The 19,185-nt window shown below is 51.6% G+C and overlaps 1 protein-coding gene across 2 annotated transcripts in view; it reads right to left on the bottom strand.

Moving 5' to 3' along the window:
- The window catches only part of PGS1 (phosphatidylglycerophosphate synthase 1), a 42,375-nt gene extending 24,467 nt beyond the window's left edge, over positions 1-17,908 (bottom strand). Inside the window, exons 1-5 of one of the 2 annotated variants that reach the window (XM_065910307.1) lie at positions 17,596-17,908; positions 8,658-8,847; positions 5,949-6,026; positions 4,150-4,249; positions 3,176-3,365 (exon numbers count right to left, since the gene is read on the bottom strand). In XM_065910307.1, the coding sequence (XP_065766379.1) occupies positions 3,176-3,365; positions 4,150-4,249; positions 5,949-6,026; positions 8,658-8,847; positions 17,596-17,735 (698 nt within the window). In that variant the 5' untranslated portion in view covers positions 17,736-17,908. Of the gene's footprint in view, positions 1-3,175; positions 3,366-4,149; positions 4,250-5,948; positions 6,027-8,657; positions 8,891-17,595 lie in introns of both variants that reach the window. The other variant, XM_065910308.1, reaches the window with a different exon arrangement.
- Positions 17,909-19,185: the final 1,277 nt, after the last annotated feature.

Raw genomic sequence — 19,185 nt, 5'->3', positions numbered from 1 at the left:
TTATAATGTTTTCTTGACTTCTTAGACCTTTGCATACAAATCAAATGCTTTTCTATCATAGGCCTGATCCTATGCTAGTTTTAAAAATCAATCCAATTGGTGGGTTTGTGGCCAATTACCTGTATCTAGTTCTGGGTTACCTTGGTAAATTTCTCTACTACAAGACTCTAACTGGTTGGCCCTGAGGAAATTTACTTAAAAAAAGAAAATTATAGTCATATTCAGGTCACTGTGATACTACTAGACGAGATCCCCTCACTGGGCCAATTAATAATGCCTACTCTGACTCTGGCCATAAATTTGAGCCTTTTTCTATTCCTCAAGCTAAATCAGAGCAACAAAAAAGTTTTAGCAAAGAAAAAAAAAAAAAAGTCTCCCACAATTATGAGATAAATTTATATAGATAACACTAAGCTATGGTAATTTAGGTTTAAAGTCTCCTCTGTGTTAAAAACAATTAAATCATACTAAGGATAATCAGTCTAGTAACACTAAAAAAACTGGGCTATGTGCGTTATAGATGGTGGTGCCAATGTATAATTTCCCTGAAAAATAAAGATTCGTACAGAGTAGACTAAGTCAGACGACCTGGGATATACTGGGCTACATCTAATGGAAGCTCTTAAGTCTTACTCGTGACTTTACTAATACTGCTGGCTATGTTCTTTGTATTTCACCTGTTTTACAAAATTGCTGTTTCTTACACTGCCAAATGTGTGACTGAGGCCTCTGATAAAATAATATATAGTTCCTTATGAAATCGATGATATGACAGTGTAACTCTAGATATGAGAAAAAGCAACAAGAAGAAATGTTTTCCTGGACCAAGAGGCTAGTAAGACAGGTGGTCCAGAGAATTTTAGATACTGTTTTATGGCCTAATCCAGTAACAGCACATTGAGAAGCCGGTCGACAAAATCTTTGCCAAACCTGAGAATGGACATTCTCAGCACCATGGGATAAAATGGTCATAAAATGCCCCCCTCAAAGTCGTCGTCAAGTTTGTGAGCAAAAAGGGGCTTTGCCAATTGAAGATTGACACTTGCCATCTACATCTACAGTGATTATATCATGGCCACTGCAACTGCCGACTTTCAACGGCCCTGAAAGGAGTTCAGGGTGAAGATAAAGAATGAGGCGCTCCGTGCTCTGGAAAAAAACTGGCAGAACAGGCCTTCAGATAGTTAGATCTTTTCAAGAGATTTTTATGAGTCCCAATTCTTGCATCTTCTCATACCTAGAGAAACACTGACATCATTAATGGTGCCATCTGCTTTGGCTATTAAAGAAAAATTTTACAATTAAAAGTCAAAATAGAGTACTCAGCTATGGTTCAGACATCCTAGAAAATAACCAGGTGTTACTATGTGTATAATTTCAGATTAGACATTGTATTGCTAGACACTTGAGTTTTCTGAGTCGTGTCAGGCTTAGATGCTACCATTCTCAAAAGTGTCTGCTGAAAGCTAGTAACTTCTATCTTACTTTTTATAAAACTAGGCAACTGGCCACCTGGCTACAAGTCTCCCTGAAGTGCCAGGTCCGGACTGGATTTCAGGCCTATTCTTCTAAAAGAAAGAGATTTACTTTGTCTATTAAAACTCCAGTTATCCCTTCTCCAGCTACTACTAACTGGGTATGTTACAACAAAATGGCAGACCAAGAGATTGAGATTTTAATCATACAAGACTCAGATCTAAGACTTAGAACTCAGGAATACTTCCAATTCAATGTCTCTTCTCCAAGCTGAGGCGATCCTATGCCCCATTTTGACAAAAAGTTATCACAGTCATAGTTGCCCTGTTCCCTAAATAAAACTGAACAGGACTCTGCGGGGTGACGACTCTGGAGTACAGATCTGCTGTACTGTAAAATATAGGCTTTATTCAGCCTCCTTGACCTTCCCTGAGTTCCAACGGATAGATTCAAACAATTGCCAATCAGAGAAAGAAAAAAATATAAAAACAGAAGAAAAACAATCAAATGGTGGTACAGCCTTGAGACAGGTCCTGGTTCCTACTAAAAAAAAAAAATATATGCATAACAATGTCTTTTGAGTTCTTCTACAGAACTAGAGCCCCCACCCAGGTAAAATATGGTAACTTCAGACTAAACACAAAATTCCTGGAACACAGCTCTGTTGCTTGACCACCAGCAAATCACCCCAAATGTTGCCTCCTGTTTCTGGAGACCAGTGATGACCATCCTGTTAAGTCTCCTGTTTGGCAACTGTCTATTTTATCTCTGAGAGGCGCCAACAGTTTCAAACTAAGTTGCTGTTATTACAAAAATAAAAGCTGGTTTCAGATATAAGACACCCCAACTTAGGTCAGGTATAGAGAGACTTCTGCTCTGCCAGGCAGGCCTACGCCCAGGCACAGCAAGAAAAAGTTACAGAAGAAAGAGACCTCTGCCCCAATTCCCAAAAAGCATCTTGAGTATGAAGTCTCTCTCAAAGGAAAGTTGTTAAAAAAAACACACTGCCTGTCTGTCCACCTAATGTTACTCAGATCTCAATATTCAACTGCCCCCACAGATAAATGACCCATGATTGGGCCTTCCACAGAAACAAGAAGACAGGGGGGAATGTGAGGCTGCCAGGGTTAATACCATGACAGGCAGCCTGGATTAAGTTTTAGCTTCCCCCGAAATGGTAAGATTCCCTACCCGCATCAGGTAACCTGGAGCCAGCCAATCAATATGCGCCCAGTAAGAGACAAAGGAAAAACTAAAAAGCCCGCGAACGCCCAGGTTTAAAAAAGCCCGCGAAAGTCTGTACCAATAAAATTGCTTTACAAACATGTAACCAATCCGCTTAAGCCAGCTACTAATTGCTTATGCATATCTTATAAATTTGCTAACAGCTTGGGCTCGGGGCTTCTTCTGACCCTGCACCACTGTGATGGGTGAGGCAAAAAGCCCTGGCTCGAGTCAGTAATAAACTTCCCTTTTTTGCGAGTTGCATTGTCTTAAAAGCCTTTTTTTCTTCCCGCTCGGGGATTCGGACATCGGGCATAACAGTGCAGCCGCCCTTTGTGGCTTCTGTGGCAGTTGGGGCCCCGGGAAGACGCCGAGAGCCAGGCAACCAAACTGAACATGCGCTGGCAGGGCCGTGGGGGACGGGCTCTCCCTCTGCGCTCCGCTGGCTCCCGCCCGGGGGAGGAAACCGACTCACCCGCTGAGGATGACGTTGTTGTCGAAGAGGTACACCTTGATGTGCTGCAGGCCAATGGTCTCATTGAAGCGCTCGGGGATGAGGAGCCGCAGAAGCCCACGCAGGTTAGGCGTGTGGAAAAGCGAGACGCGGACCTGTTCTGGAAACCTCTGCAGGAGCGGGAGCAGCATCGTGCGCGAGTTCTTCCTTCCTGAAGACGTGGACGAGCAGGAGAGAAGGGACGGGAGAGTCGCGCCCGGAGAGCGGGCAGGACCGCCTCCCGAGGGCCTGGGGTCAGGCCGCCAGGGGTGGAGCGTTTCCAGCCAGAAGGGCCCCCAGGGCAGCTTCCACCTGGACACCCACCACCTCCAGGGGCAGGACGAGCAGTCCGGGTAACAGACATCTGCTCCTCCAGCCACCGGCCCCGCACTCTGGCACTCTGCTCTGGGTGAAGATGGCTCTGTCCACCCTGGCCTCACCCCAGCTCTAAGGGGGAGGCACCCAGGCCGGGCTTGGCTGGTCAGTGGGCTCGGAAGCCCCAACAGAGCCTGATGCAGGCAATGCAGGAGCTTTGGTCTGACCCAGAGGGAAGCAGGTGCTCCTCTGATGGACAAGATGCAGACTCGGGAGCTGCCAGAGGGCACCACAAGGAGCCAGGGAAGTGAAGCCAGCCCAAGGTCCAAGCCCCAATTAAGATCCACACAAACCAGGTCAGATGTGTGGGAGTCAAAACAAATCTCTTTTCATGTATTTTTTTAAACAAAAGTGTCAATATTTCTTAAGGGAAAAAAATTCCCTTTTTCTCAAAGTCATTTTCACTTAGACTTTAGGTCACTAAGCCATAAAAGGAATCCTGACAGACAGGTCATCCTGGCCCATCCTAGACTGACTTCAAATAACCTTGCTCCTAGCTGAGCCTGGAGTGAAGGTTCACTCCTAAAACAAAGGCTCTGGACAAGGAAGAACCTGGCGACCAGGGAGCGCGTCAGACCTACCTCTCGAGCCCCTCGTGAAGTCTAAGAGGATGGACACCCTGAGGTCGGAAGGAAGCTTCGCCTGGAGTGACTTTTCTAGAGTGCTTTCTAGGCAATCCACCTGCCAAGAAAAGAGCCGCGAGAAGAGAAGGGAAAGCTCTGAAAAAACAGGTATGTGTTAAAGAAATGAACCAACCTGTCAGCTAACACCCCCACAGTCCTCTATGAACACTCATGCACACACACTCATGCACACACCATCCACACTTGCCCAGAAGCCAACACTGTGAAACCTCTTCCCGAGGCCGCCGCCCCGGGCACAGTTAATTGGAGGACACAGTGTCTACAGCCCAGGCCAAGTAAGAAGAACGCTCTGCGGGTCAGGGGCACGGTGCCCGAGGGTGTGAACCTCCCGAGAACTCTCGCTAAGACACGAGCTCCCACACACGTTCCAACAGATCATCCTCAGAGGCACACAACAAACAGGGCCCCACACATGGAGAACATTCGGTAAATATTTGCTGAACAAACGAATCCAAGACACCACCTGCCCACTGGCCACTCTCCATGGGCTGGACGTGGCATTCTTCCCCCGGGGGGACAGACCGGCTTCTCGGGCTGCCAGCTAACAGTACGTCCTGAAAGCGGGGCGGCCCCTTCCTCAGACAGGAGGGAGGGGATGGGGCTCTCCTGCCCCCCACCATTCCCCTCGCCCTATAACCACAACCCCGTCCTAGGGGTTTCTGAACGAGGACAAACCAAGAAACAACACTTGCTACGGGCAAGGGGCCCATCTTCTCCCTCAGAGTAGAAAACCACCTGGGAACTTAGACAACACAATGACCTCATTCACACTCACTTTGGCTCAACCTGCAGACTCTGCGCTGGGCTCGTCCTGCACATCGCCTGCACAACAGGTGATGCATGCCCCTTCCCAGCCCTGCCTGTCTCACTGGAGGGGACAAGCGAGGTGTAACAGCAAGTCAGGTGGGGACCCGGCACCCACCGCAAACCCTGGCGAAAGCAGTGGCCAGCCCAGCCTGCATGCTGGCTCCTCCGTCTAACACAGGCTCAGAAAGCCTCCCTGTGAAGGACCAGATAGTAAATATTTGGAGCTTTGCAGGCCAGATGGTCTCTGTCACAGTTACTCAGTTCTGCCACCACAGCAAGAACTCAAGACACAGACAAGAGGGATGGAATAGGGAGGGAGGTGGGAGGGGGGGATCAGGATGGGGAACACCTGTAAATCCACGGCTGATTCATGTATGGCAAAAACCACTACAATATTGTAAAGTAATTAGCCTCCAACTAATAAAAAGTAAATGGAAAAAAAAAAAACGAGAATGATGGAGAGCAGTACGCATGTGAGCTCGGTCACGTCTGACTGCGAGTGAGACTGCCTAGGCTCCAATAAAGCTTTATGTACGGACACAGAAATGTGAATTTCACATGCTTTTCATGTGGCACAATTACTACTCCTCTTTTGACTTTTTGCCCTACACCGAAAATGTGAAAACCAGCTTTAGCCCACAGGCCACAAACAGGTGGTGGCCAGATCTGGCTTGCAGGTCGCAGTTCTCGGAGCCCTGGCCTGGCAGAGCAACAGGCTGGGGCTCCTGTACAGGCCGAGGAGGACACGGGTCAGTGAGGCCAGAAGGCGCAGGATCACATCTCCCCACAAGCCCAGAATCTGGGGACACAAGAAGAGCTGGCCTGCAACAGAAGCCAAAGAGGATGGCTCTACCCCAACTCCACGGTGCCGCACGGCCCAAGGTTTCGGGGTGACCCACTGCTGCCTCTAGGACTCCCCCAAACCTTACCAATTCCTGTTCCAGAGGACCTATCCCCAGGTAGAGGGATGCCATCACGACCCGCCTCTTGGCTACTTTTATCTGCCCCTGAAGAGAAGAAACAATTTAAAATTCAGTCATTTGTTACGATTTTTTAAAAAGAAACATTTACTTTTATTTATTTGGCTGCGCCAGGTCTTCAGTAGTGGCGCGTGGGATCCTTTAATTGCTTCATGCAGGATCTAGTTCTCTGACCAGAGATCGAAACTGCGCCCCCTGCACAGGGTGTGCAGAGGTCTCAGGACCACCAGGGAAGTCCCTCACAGCCATCATTTTCATATTCGATAAGATATAGTCCTTTGATGCTGGAAGGAAATAACACCCCAAGCTGAACTACCCTGTATCTTCACCAACTAATATTTAAAGCAAGACCCAAATGTGTGTGGTAATCTCACAAATAAGGACCTACAACTCTAATTTAAAATACGCAGCCCGAAAGTAAGGCATGAGCTAGCCATGCTACAAGACACAGCGCAGCCTCGAGAAGGAGGGAGGCCCACGCACATGGCCTGCAGGAAGGCCCATAGTGCACTGCAGAGACAGAAGTACATCAATGAACAGAACACAAAGCGTTCACCTGTCACCACCCCCACACACCCTGTGTGTGTCTGTGTGTGTGTCCGAGAGGCAGAAGCACAGGAGGGGGTACGGGTGCAAACTCGCACTCCACCCCCATCTGCACTAAGGTTTTATAACGAGCACGTAACACTTCTGAAATGCAGACAGACAGGTACATAGCTAGACGCACCAACAGAACACACAACATCCAAAGATGACGCTGCAGTTCACACAGCCATATCCTCTCCTGAGACCCACTCCAGTCACAGGAGGACACCAGACCCCTCTCAGGAGCTGAGCGGCCAGGCCCTAGAGGAGGTCAGAGGCAGGAAGAAGGACAAGCTGGTGAGGGCACCCAGAGAGGCAGGACCACACTCCTGCTTGCTTTCCCACGTGGCCCCCACGGCCTGCACTGTCAACAGCGGAAGAGGGGTGTCCTGATGAGATAACACACCAGCACAACACTAGGAAAGGCTCATATGCAAGGAACAAACAAAGAACTTCCTATGCTTGCTGTTTCGTTCATCTTGTTATTTACTAGATAGTTGCTTGTGGGGAAAGTGAGTATGAAGACAGGAACGAGGAAAACAACAAGTAAGGAAAAAGGTGATTTAGTTCGGGCAGCCAAAGACAACGCAACCGTTTGCTGTGACGCTGGGTCCTCTGGTACAAGCTCGGCCGTAACAAAGGCCTGGACCCAGGCAGGCACCACGCCGCACTCTCCTCTCAGGGAATGTGGGCCACTCTGTCCTGGGAAGAAACACACCTGCTCCACATGGAATGGGCCAGGGAACCTGCCGACGACTCAGTGCAGGAGGCAGGAAATGGTGGCCTTGGCTTCCTCCTGGCCCAAGCCCTCCTGCCCAGCCCAGACTCGGCAGCCCCACCCACCCCGGGCAGATGAGAGCACGGCCCGTCTCCAAGCCAGGAGACCCCCACGGACACTCTGTTGTTTCGCAGGAGTTGACTGGGACACCGAGACCAGCCTCCTTTGGAAAACCTGGTTCTTCAAGCCAAGCAGAGGACCAAGTAGGAGCAGAGAGTAAACAGTTTCAGCATCAGTTCTACACAAACAAAAATACACAGGAGGATCAAGCAGAGCCGGGGCGGGGGGGGGGGGGGGAGTGCGTGCATATGCATGCACACATACCATAATGGAATAGGCTAGGAGGAAATTAAGTGGGGATCTACAAAACAACAGGGCACAGGAGAAAAAATATGCAAGCATTCCAATGAACTTGAGTTTGTTGCGCAGAAAAAGGAAAGTCTACTTGTATCTCCTGTTATCTCCCATCACTCCTCCTGACAGCACCATACCTTAACTCTAACATCATTGTTCATACACTCAGGGTTCACGTGAATGAAAGTTAATGAGCGCTTAATTACTTCATTCCAATTAGCAGCTTAACCACAAACAACTAGATGTGAGGTGAACACCTGAGTAATGTACTAAAGCCTGAACCCCCTAAATGCAAAGATGAGTGTATCTACTGAGACGGAAGGCACAGACTTTAGCCAGAATTACCAGAAAGAACCAGAACCCTGAGACCTAAAACCAGACACCCAGACGTCTCGATTCTCTGCAAATGCTCTCCACTGAACGAGAGGCTTCCAGCCACTTCCTACGTATCAAATCCCACCCGGCAGATCACTTGGGTCTCCATTTCTTGTCCACCATCAGATGGAGCAACTGGGTTCTGGAGACGCTGCCAAGGACCCCTAGGGGTCTGCCCTGCCCTGACCAGAATGAGGTTCGTTCCCCACGCCCTGGACACGTGCAGCGTGGACAGCCTCAGCAGGAACCTGCCCATGTGGTCCCCAAGCTCTCACTAACCTCCCAGCTAGCCTCCATCGCCAACATGGAACAGAGAGAATCCACCCATCCACAAGAACTGACACCTGGGACCGCCCCTCACAGCCCCCAAGCTCTGAGCTGTTCCACCTGAGACCTCCGCCATGCAGGGAGCCTCTGGTCATGGTGTGACTCAGCCAGGTGTGAGCCTGACTCCTGACAGGCAGAGCTGAGCAGCCATCGAAAGCTTCTACGATTGGTGTTTCAGCTCAGGGCTCACCCAACCGCTAATCCCACACTTGAACTTCTCTCCCTTAGACACGACTTACCTTCATGAGCTCAAAAAACTCTGCTGGGGAAGAAAGCACCCTGACATGAGAGCTGGAGACGCCAAACTCTGGAACCAGGTTTCTGATCCACTGGAAGCGATGCACGCCCTCGGCACACAGGCAGCAGGGAGGCGAGGTGACCGCGGGGACCGCAGGGGACAGCAGAGGAGCCAACAGCAGCCATGGTGACCTGGAAGAGACACACACAGTCCATCACACGTCTCTCTCAGCTCCTATAGGCAAATAAGGAGAGAGAAAAAAAAATTTTTTTTGAGAACTTCAGATCTTCTAGACCATTTTAAGCGAGCCCCAGTCAAACCCTGCAAGAGTTTTTCTTCAACCTCGACGAGTCAAGCAACTTAAAGAGTGCCAAAAGATAAACCCCAAACTTTACGCTGATTGCAAACAACTAAAAATTCAGAGCGGCAACAAGTAAACTCAGAAGGCCATCACCTGGTTAATACTCCCAACAAAAACTCACCTGTAGAAAGCTGCCCCAGGCCACCCAGAGCAAGGGCAGGTCTGGTCTCAGTCTGGTAACTGCAACCCAGACCCCTGGTTCTCTGATGAAATAAATGGCCTTTTATTCAGGGAAGGAACCAGAAAAAAAAAAAATTAAGTTTTCTCTTTAATACTCAGCTTCCCAGGTGGCACTGGTGGTGAAGAACCTGCCTGCCAATGCAGGGAATGTTTAAGAGATGTGGCTTTGATCCCTTGCTCAGAAAGATCCCCTGGAGAAGGAACTGGCAACCCACTCCAGTATTTTTGCCTGGGAAATCCCATGGACTGAGGAGCCTGGCGGGCTACAGTCCATGGGGTCACAGAGTCAGACATGACTGAAGCGCCTGAGCACAGCACACACAGAAAGAAAAGGAGGAAGAGGCTGAGGAAGTGAGCATCGCAAGAGGGGCCGGTGGTGACAACAACTGCACCTTCACCACTGGACCCAGCCTCCTCGGGGGGTCACACCCCATCTCTGGCGGGCTCCCCGCCACTTAGTCCAAGCCCGCAATGAATGGCCCCCTGTCCGCTGAGCCTCACCCCTGTCCGGCTTCCAGCAAAGAGTAGCAGGAAAATCCTCTTCAGTCTGTGACCTTCACCACGGCCTCATGAGGGACTCTAGGGAGTGGATGCTAAACACCCTGAGGCCTGCAGGGCCACAGATTCCAGGAAGATGATTTCATTCACTTGTCTCCTGATAAAACACTGAATCTTCCCAGGGTTCATGAATGTCCCTCCACACATGCCAGATGGCCGGCAGCTGGGCTTCCCAGAAAGCCCACCGGCAGTCACGGCGACTCACTGCCAAGAAAACTTTAGTCAACGGGTGGAAGGCACCGGCTCTGGACCCTGGGAAGCCAGGGTTCGCCACAGGCCTCCGAGCAGAGGTCCCTTCCCACCACCTCTGAGGAGGTGGGGACCACACCCCCAGTCACTACATTTCTCCTCTGGCTTCCCCGTAAAGAGCAGCAAATGAAAGACCTGGACGTGCAAACGAGGGGCTGCAGCCTCGATTTCCCAAAACAAAGGCCGTGCTTCTGCGGCGCTCCAGGCCACCTTCCAGAGGGGGGACGGAGAGCCTTTGGTCCAGCGGAAAACCACGAGAACGGGAAGGTGCTCAACTCTCAACGTGAAGCCCCAAAGGGGGCCTGAAGGGGCTAATGTGTGCTAAGTCGCTTCAGTCGCATCCGCCTCTTTGAGACCCTATGGACTGTAGCTCACCAGGCTCCTCTGTCCCTGGGATTCTCCAGCCAAGGACACTGGAGTGGGTTGCCATGCCTTCTTCCAGGGGATCTTCCCCAACCAGGGATCAAACCCAGGTCTCTTATGTCTCCTGCATGGGCAGGTGAGTTCTTTACCCCTGGTGCCACCTGGGAAGCCCCAGAAGTCTAATACTCAGTAATTAAATAGTCTGCTTGAGGTGGAAAACCCCTCAGCACCATAAGATCAACTCACCTCCCAGCCTCAGAGCACTTGTATCGCTCAGACCAGATAAAACAGGTCCAGGGCAACACCTGCACCCCAGGCCACGCAGTCAGTACCCCAAGCTCTTCAGATGAGCCAACAGACTCAGAGCCACTCCCAAAAAGCAAGATGAGCAAACACCTCTTTGCCACACAGCAACCCAGGAGAAGGCAAATGCCAACTGGGGCCTCAATCCAAATGGTCACGTGAGCACTGATGCTATTCGGGGGAGGCACGGCCGGCCCAGGGCCCCGCCGCCCACAGGCCTGGTGGCCTCACCAGCTTACACACCTGAAATCATCTAAGAACACAAAGGAAACCGCTAAGACTGATTCAGGAAAAGTCAAAATACACAAACGGCGCATGCGCTTCAAGTGATCACACAGGGGAGCTGCTGATGCCTGAGCCGCTGGGGAAGCCTCACAACCACCCTCCCTAGAAAGGGGCTTTGATCACCTGGTGGGATTCAGACAGAAAGTGCAGCGGGGGGCGGGGGGTTCCCAAGCCAGGACAGGTGTGTGCGTGGGAAAGAGGCAGGACTGCCAAAACCCACCGGCGCCAGAAAAACCCAGGAGGGGCTCAACAGGCAGTCCAGAGAAGACACACGGTGAGCGAGGGGGGGTTGGCGCCCTGCCACCTGCGAGAGGGGCTCAGCGGACCAGCTCGCCCGGGGCCACCGTGGGCAGGTTTCGGGCCTGCCAGGCAGCTCTCCCGGGAAGCTTCCACCGGGGCTGGGTTCCAAGATCTACTGAGGGCTTTTTTACCTTGTTTCCTGTTTAACCTGTGTACGGACAGGTTTATTTTTGTTAGAGAGGAGAAGGAACTGAAAGCCAGTTAGGTTTCAGGGACTCGTGGTGGAGGAGACCCAACCCTTGAGAGGTAGCTTTACATTCCAAAGAGGAAGGTGCTTGGAAAAGGAGCAGAGAGTTTAATAAAGGCCCCACAAGGTCAGCACAGGCCGGGGAGACCACACCCAAGCCCGAGACCCTCAAAATCTAACTGCAGCCCCACCGGGGCAGAAGCAGCCAGCCCTCAAGAGCGGGGGGACTGCGCAGGGGCCCACGTTCTCTGATCATCTCAGCCAGATCCCCATGGGGGTGAGTTCTCGCTTTCCACGAGGGACTCCTGGGAATCTTCTCAGAAAAGGTCTCCCCCTGTGCCAGCCACAGCCCCTGCTGCATGGTAATTCCAGCCTCCAGGGGCCCACCACCTGCACAAGCAACTCCCCCCACCCCAGGCAGCTGTCCCAGGTCAAAACCCTAACCCCTGAGAGACGGGAGGCGGCAGGGAGCTGTGGTTACTCTACAAAGAAAGCAGAGCTGTCACACTCACCATTTAGAGAACTAGACCTTCACACACACAATTTCCACATCGAGCCTTGCGCTGCCCTGAATCATCTTTCTAGATACCATCGAGCTCCCATTTCCAGTTACAGGGAGGAGGAAGTGGCAGGGCTGGGGAGCCAGATAAGGCCCTGCCTCCAGGTTGCAGGGAGGGTTTAGAGGACAGAGGCCAGAGCAAGGGCGCGCCCTGGAACTCAAACTCAGGCAAGCTTAACGGCTTCGCTACAGCCCTCAGCTGCAAACAATGCGAAACAATTCTCAGCTCACAATTCTGAAGGAGGGATGGGAGAACAGCCTCTCCACAGGCGGCTCCGGCCACCACCCACACGACACCTGGCTCAGGGAGAGGGCCAGCCTCGTGACAGAGGACTTCCTGTGGAATCTGCAGACGCATTCCCTGAGCTGGGGAGTGCGCTGGGCCTAAGCTGAGGACCCCTGACCTGGGGCCACTCCCTCCACCCAGAGAGGGGCCTCGGGGCATGGGGTGAGAGGATGGGGGGGCGACTAGGCGGGCACAGTGAGTATGAGGCGGGGCAGCGGGGAAGAGAGGAATCCACACCTGGCCCGCCGTGGCGCTCGTGTCCACGGACGGGCCCGCCATTAGAGCAAGGGCGGCAGAACCCTGCCCGGCCGTCCTAGACAGGACGGTACACCGCGCCGACTCATGAGAGGTACCGGACGGCAGTAGGACCAGGGCTCAGAGGAGCCAGCAGAACTGAGAGAGAGGGGGCAGAAGAGCTGCAGAGATGCCATCGACACCCCTTTGTGCAAAGGAAGCCCGGGTAAATGGGAGAAGGCATTTCTCCTGTGTGGGAGGACCGGAGTTTTCCATTCCATCAAACATTCTGAAACTGCACATGCTCCGGGGGGAGAATCGTCACACAGGCTGCCTTCCCCCTGCGCTAGGACACAAGACAGTGCGCCTGGAGGTCCGACCGAGCCCTCCCGGGGGCAGCAGCGGTGCCAAGGAAAGCTGACATCCAAGAATGACGCCTGCGTCTGCAGTTCACCTCCGCCAGGCTGCCCGAGGCTCTCACGACCTCAGAGGACACAGGGGCTCCCTGGGGGGGGGGGGGGGGGCAGGCAGAACGGTGCCACCCGCTACCTGTGGACTCGAGGAAGCAGGCCAGCCACTAGGGTCTCTGCAAAACAGGGACTGTGGGGCTCCAAAGGAAAAAAGGGGGCCACCGGAGGACTGTCTCCTACACCAACCACAAATCCACCACGGGCAGCAGAGGGGCTCTGCCCCCCGTACCACGCAAGGGCATTACCTAAGTGTCCCGCACTCAGGGTCGCGGTCTGAATGTCCACAAACTCTCCGGGAACTGCACGAGAAGATTCGTGGTACACATGCTATGGCTTGGGTCCCACCCAAATCGGGACGAAAGACAAGAAAAAGAAAGAAGCTTTTAAAAGAAACAGAACCCTGATTGCTATTATTTTCAGAAACTGCTTTTTAAGAAACCCCCACCCCACCCCCGTCACACACACTTAAACGTAAAGAGGTGAAGTGATGAGAAAAGAGCAACAGTCATAACACTTCCTGAGAAAGGCTCGAGAAACTACACGAGAAACTACATGAAGGGACCAGACTTCCTGCAGCCCTGGCAGCAGGCGGCCCTTCCTGACTAACGCAAGCCCTAACCCCAAGTAAGGGAAATGAGTGTGAATTCCCGTAGGTCACTTCAGAAGACCAACAGCCGCTGCACGCCTACAAGAAGTCCGGCACCCGGCCGGGGCTGCCAGCGTGAGGTTACACCGGCCCCGGCGACCCTCGTCTTGGCCTTTCAGAACTCAATTACATTGAGGGGCCAGGGACCTACTGCAGACTGCTGACCCTGACGCTCCTCGGGAGCCACGGCTCCCAGCAGCCTCTGCCGAGAACCACTCACACGTGCTACTAATCCAGCCTGACTTCCCTCAAGCGGCTTGACTTCCCGGCAGCTTTGAAAACAACTCGTTTACATTACTCAGATCACTTGTTTACCACGGGATTATCTATCAGAACGCTTTAATCCCAGGCTAGTTTCTATCCATCCGCAAGTACACAGCTGGCTGACCAGCCTAATTCATCACCAGCAGCAATGTGCTCAGAAGGTACTCAGGGTAATAGGATCTTAATTAAAGCTACAATTTAAAGGTCAGTCGGCTGCAAATCTTAATTTAGTTCTCTACAAGATCTAATTTGAATTATTTGGGGAAATCATGCTTCGATTCTAAATGCCCTCCCCCACCTCCCCACCCATTCTATTGCTATAATAAATAACCAACAGATGGCTGTACTGAACTCTAATGAGTAAGGGGGAACTGGGAAAATTCAGAGAAAAAGTAATTTCTGGAAATCCGGTGGTCCCTCAGAGTGTAAACCACTAAGAAGTTGAACAAGAGTAGGTTGAGCTGGCATTACAAGGTAAAAAAAAAAAGCAATAAAAAGAACAGTTTGCTGGTGACACTCCCCTCTGACAACTCAGGAAAGTTAGGACACCCCGCCCCCACAACACCTCCACTCCCCCCCACATGCAGGCATACAGACACCTAGGAGAAAGAAAACAGGCCTTAGGTTTCAAAAACAAAGACTTCTCTGCACATAGCTCAAACTGAAAACAGCTTTTAAAAAAGAAAAAGGAGACCACAGAGAAAATATCTCCTTGTACGGCAGGCAAGCTCGGTTAGGAGCTAAGGCCCTCCTGACACAGCTCCCACCAGGTCTCATCTGTTCCAAATAACGAGCCGGTTCTGACTAGTCCGAGGACGCCAAGAACTTCCCGAAGTTTGTCTCCCTCTCAGGGCAACGGACCTGCCAGCCACCTGAACAGGGAGTGCCTCCGCTTGGACCTACTACCTTGGATGCTAACTGACATGCCCTGAACTCACCCTGTCAGCATCCCCCCGACCTGGCCCTCTTTCCCACTCCCCAGTTCGGTGAAGCGTGCCACTGCTCCTGTGGCTGCCCCAGCCAGAAACATGACCTGCCTCCTCAGCAACCCTCCCCACGCAACCCGCACCACGGCTGACTCCAATCCAACCCCCTCACCTCTCCCCGCAAGCAAGCCCCACCCCCTCGGGCCGAGACGAGTTAGCCAGAGAAACTGCACGGGGTCTCTCAGAGCCAGCGTCCCCAGGGCTTGGCCCAGCTCCCCTCTGTCCCTCCCAACCCTCCTCCGTACCCAGCTGGCTCCTGAAAACAGTCTGAAGACCTGTGGGACCTCAGCGCTGCCTTCCACTGCTGTCCCCATCGACCTAGGAGCACATCACTCACTATCCTCCTGTGAACACTGGCTCCCCACTTCCCCATCCAGCCCACTACGACACGCCTCAAAGACACAGCCCCAAGACCACCACCACCCGGAAGCCTCTGTGACTTCCAGGTATGCTGCAGCGCTGCCGTGACCTTCCCTGCCTTCCTTTACTATTATTATTGTCTGTTTATGGGTCTGAGCACCATGAAGGTGGCGCTCTGTATTTCTGTTTCCTTGGGGCCTAACAGGCACAGCAGTGCCCTACACACGCAGGTTGAGTGAGTGAATCCAGCTGTCCGTGATGAGTCAGATGCCCGCTCAAGAGAAAAACAACAGTATTTCCAGATCACTAATTAGAAGTAATTTTAAGTAGTGTTCTCTGTCACTATGGCTGTCTCTTTAAAAGGAAACAACTGCAGTAAAGAACTGTTCCCTCTCACCACTCCCCTTGCTAGCCACAAGGAATCACCAGGCACTCCAACAGTTGAGTCAGACTGACAAGCTAAAATCTAAAATAATGTTAGGTTCATGACTACACAGAATTATTATCAATGAATCAATGATCAGAGTTACAAGAAACCACATCATTCGGGGAATGAGGAATTGGGAGGTGCAACTGAACAATGGAGAAGAAACGAAAGTCAGCAGCCACTGGAGGTGAGTGGCCATAGAGACATGAGTAACCCCAAACACCCAAGCCACAGAGAAGCAGAAAAAAATCTGCAAATCAAGTAAGACAAAGAAAGGGTCAGAAATCCACAGTATTGTAGTAATACCGCTCAAGGTATGTATCCTCCACCCTAGCACGGGCATCAGAAGACAAAAATTCCGGGCAATTGTGTTTCTGTGATTTCACTGGGTTCCTGGTTTAATTGCCGACCCACAGAAACAACTCTCAACTTAATAAGAAATATTGAGCCATAACACCTGCATCCACTGATGCTATTTACAAAAGACCTTAAGAAGTCAATTTAGACTATTGCCACTGCTACACTGCCCCCTTTCCTCCCGCACACACACACACAAAAAAAACCACTGAAGAGAAATGTCTATCGTGGAAGAATTTGTGGCTATTGCCTCAACATCTTTTAGTAATCAATTCCAATGTTAAACAATGATTAATCATGAAGTGTTTTCTTGTACGGTTTAAATATATACAGGGAAATGACAAAATGGCCTAAACATCTTGTCCTTCAGAGCCTTTTTTCAAACTTTAAACCAAATTTCTTAGTGGGTGGAGGTCAGGACATAGAAGTCATTTGACTTGACTATCCACTAGTGTGAACAGGTCTTTGCCAAGTACCAATTACAGAAAAGGGAGGCCACCTTTTCTATACAGCACTCCCACTAGGTTCACTGATGTGAAATTTAAAGCTATTCTGATCAGTAAGCTTCCAAGAGTTCCAACCTGCGCTGATTCTATCACAAAAACTTCCCCTAAATCAAACTTTAATTTTTTGCTGAAAATCTTCCAATATCACCCAATATGAAACAAGTCCCTTTCCATACCTAGAATCAGCACTGGATTGGAGCACAGATCTACCAAATGCCAGAAGGTCATATTTCACCCAAGTAGCAGATAAAAATCTAAGATAGGCGTAAACTCTAGGAAAGGATGCAGTTCTACGTTTGTTTGTTTGTTTTCTTAAAAAATAAGTGTAAAGCTCGAGTCTCTTAAAAAACTGCACAGATTCTTTTTTTTTTTTTTTTTTTTTTTTTAATATTAGCAACAGCAGCAGGACTCTTAGGTCAACATGTTCTTGGTAAATGTTTACTTTGAAAAATCACTGCCTGGGAGAATTGCTTCAAAGACTCCTTCACCACTTTCATAAGTCACTTCAGTACTTTTCCAGAAACACAGGCCCTTTGCAAAGTGTAAAAGGGGTTTCGAGTGGTTCCTCTTCCCTTGCCGGAGTGTTCCTGACTCAGGATTGCTTCACAGCCCTCTGGCAGGATATGAGAAACGCTGCGTGCACAGAATCCCAGCAGGGCTGATTCACTCCCGCCAAGTCACCCCCGCAGCTAGGATTACTTAAGGAAAAGACCCCTCCGGACCCAAGCAGTGTCTCTCGCGAACACTCTCCAACACTCACACCCTGGGGCCCAAAGAAAGGCACGAACTCAGCACCCCACCCCCCGCCCAGAGTGCACACACAGGAGCCCCTTGGCTCCAGCGTACGCGGACCGGGGTCGGGCTCGCCCATCGCAGCCCTGGGCTGGCCCAGCCGACCTCCCTCGCGGGGCCCCCGTTTCCCGGGAAGGCTGGTGGCAAAGTGGGGCCGGGCGGGCCCGCGCGGGGGACACGGAGGTCTCGCCACCACGCCAGGGGGCTTGGGGTCCGGGTCGGGGGGGTGGGGAGCGGGCGCGCCTGCAGCCCCGCTGCCCTCTCACCTCCTGCGCCGGCGGTCCGGGTTCCTGCCGAGGCGGTCGGACAGGCGCCCCAGGAGCGCAGCCAGCCCGGGGCGGCCAGGCAGAAGGCCCAGCAGCCGCCTCCAGAACACCGGCCCTGCCGCCGCCGCCGCCGCCGCCATGGAGACTCGCCGCTTCCGCTTCCGCTTCCGGCGCGCGAGAACTTTATTGACACCCGCGCGCGCGGACAGCGGCCGCGCGCGCGAGCCGGGAGCGCCGGCGGCCCCGCCCCTCGGCTTCGGTTTCCTGCCAGGTGGGCACAGGTGTGCTGCGAGCTGGAGCCAGGCCGTGGGAGAGCAGAGGGCGGGCCTCAGCATCCCCTGACTCGGCCTCGATACCGGACGGGGTGGAGAGTAGTGGGGGGGGAAGGGGGCATCACCTGTCCAGGTCCCGTGACCGAGTTCAGGCTGGAGTTGAGAGGCCGAGCCCCGCCTCCAAGTGTTGGGTAAGACGTCCAGAAGGGGGTGACCTGTTGACTTACCCCAGCGCACTGAGAACGGAAAAATCCACACCAGACCCAGGCAGGACGATGTTTCACCTGGTCAGCTCCAGGCCCGCAGCTCGAGGACAGAGAGCGGCTCACCCAGTCTAGGTGCAGTGAAGACACCTCTGTGAGCCCAAATGCACACACATGGTTATAACCTCCCTCTGGGAACTAGGGCCCCATGGCCAAAGAAGCTGAAGGAGCTCATCCCTATAGCCAAGAACACTTCTTGTCAGTCAGTTCACTCAGTCGTGTCCGACTCTTTGCCACCCCGTGGACTGCAGCACGCCGGTCCTGCCTACCCGTCACCAGCTCCCGGAGTTTACTCAAATGCATGTCCATCGAGTTGGTGATGCCATGCAACCATCTCATCCTCTGTTGTTCCGTCTCCTCCCTCCTTAAATCTTTCCCAGCATCAGGATCTTTTCAAATGAGTCAGCTCTTCGCATCAGGTGGCCAAAGTACTGGAGTTTCAGCTTCAACATCAGTCCTTCCAATGAACATTCAGAACTGATTGCCTTTAGGATGGACTGGTTGGATCTCCTTGCAGTCCAAGAGACTCTCAAGAGTCTTCTCCAACCCCACAGTTCAAAAGCATCAATTCTTCGGTGCTCAGCTTGCTTTATTTTTTATTTATTTTTTTTTTTTCAGCTTGCTTTATAGTCCAACTCTCACATCCATACATGACCACTGGAAAAACCATAGCCTTGACTAGACGGACCTTTGTTGGCAAAGTAATGTCTCTGCTTTTTAATATGCTGTCTAGGTTGGTCATAACTTTCCTTCCAAGGAGTGTCTTTTAATTTCATGGCTGCAGTCACCATCTGCAGTGATTTTAGAGCCCCCCAAAATAAAGTCTGTCACTGTTGTCACTGTTTCCCCATCAGTTTTCCATGAAGTGATGGGACCAGATGCCATGATCTTAGTTTTCTGAATGTTGAGTTTTAACCCAACTTTTTCACTCTCCTCTTTCACTTTCATTAAGAGGCTCTTTAGTTCTTCTTCACTTTCTGCCATAAGGGTGGTGTCTTCTGCATATCTGAGGTTATTGATATTTCTCCGAACAATCTTGATTCCAGCTTGTGCTT

Source organism: Muntiacus reevesi, chromosome 18, assembly GCF_963930625.1.
Source record: "Muntiacus reevesi chromosome 18, mMunRee1.1, whole genome shotgun sequence".
Classification (NCBI taxonomy): Eukaryota; Metazoa; Chordata; class Mammalia; order Artiodactyla; family Cervidae; genus Muntiacus; species Muntiacus reevesi.
This window is presented reverse-complemented; position numbering and strand designations above follow the sequence as displayed.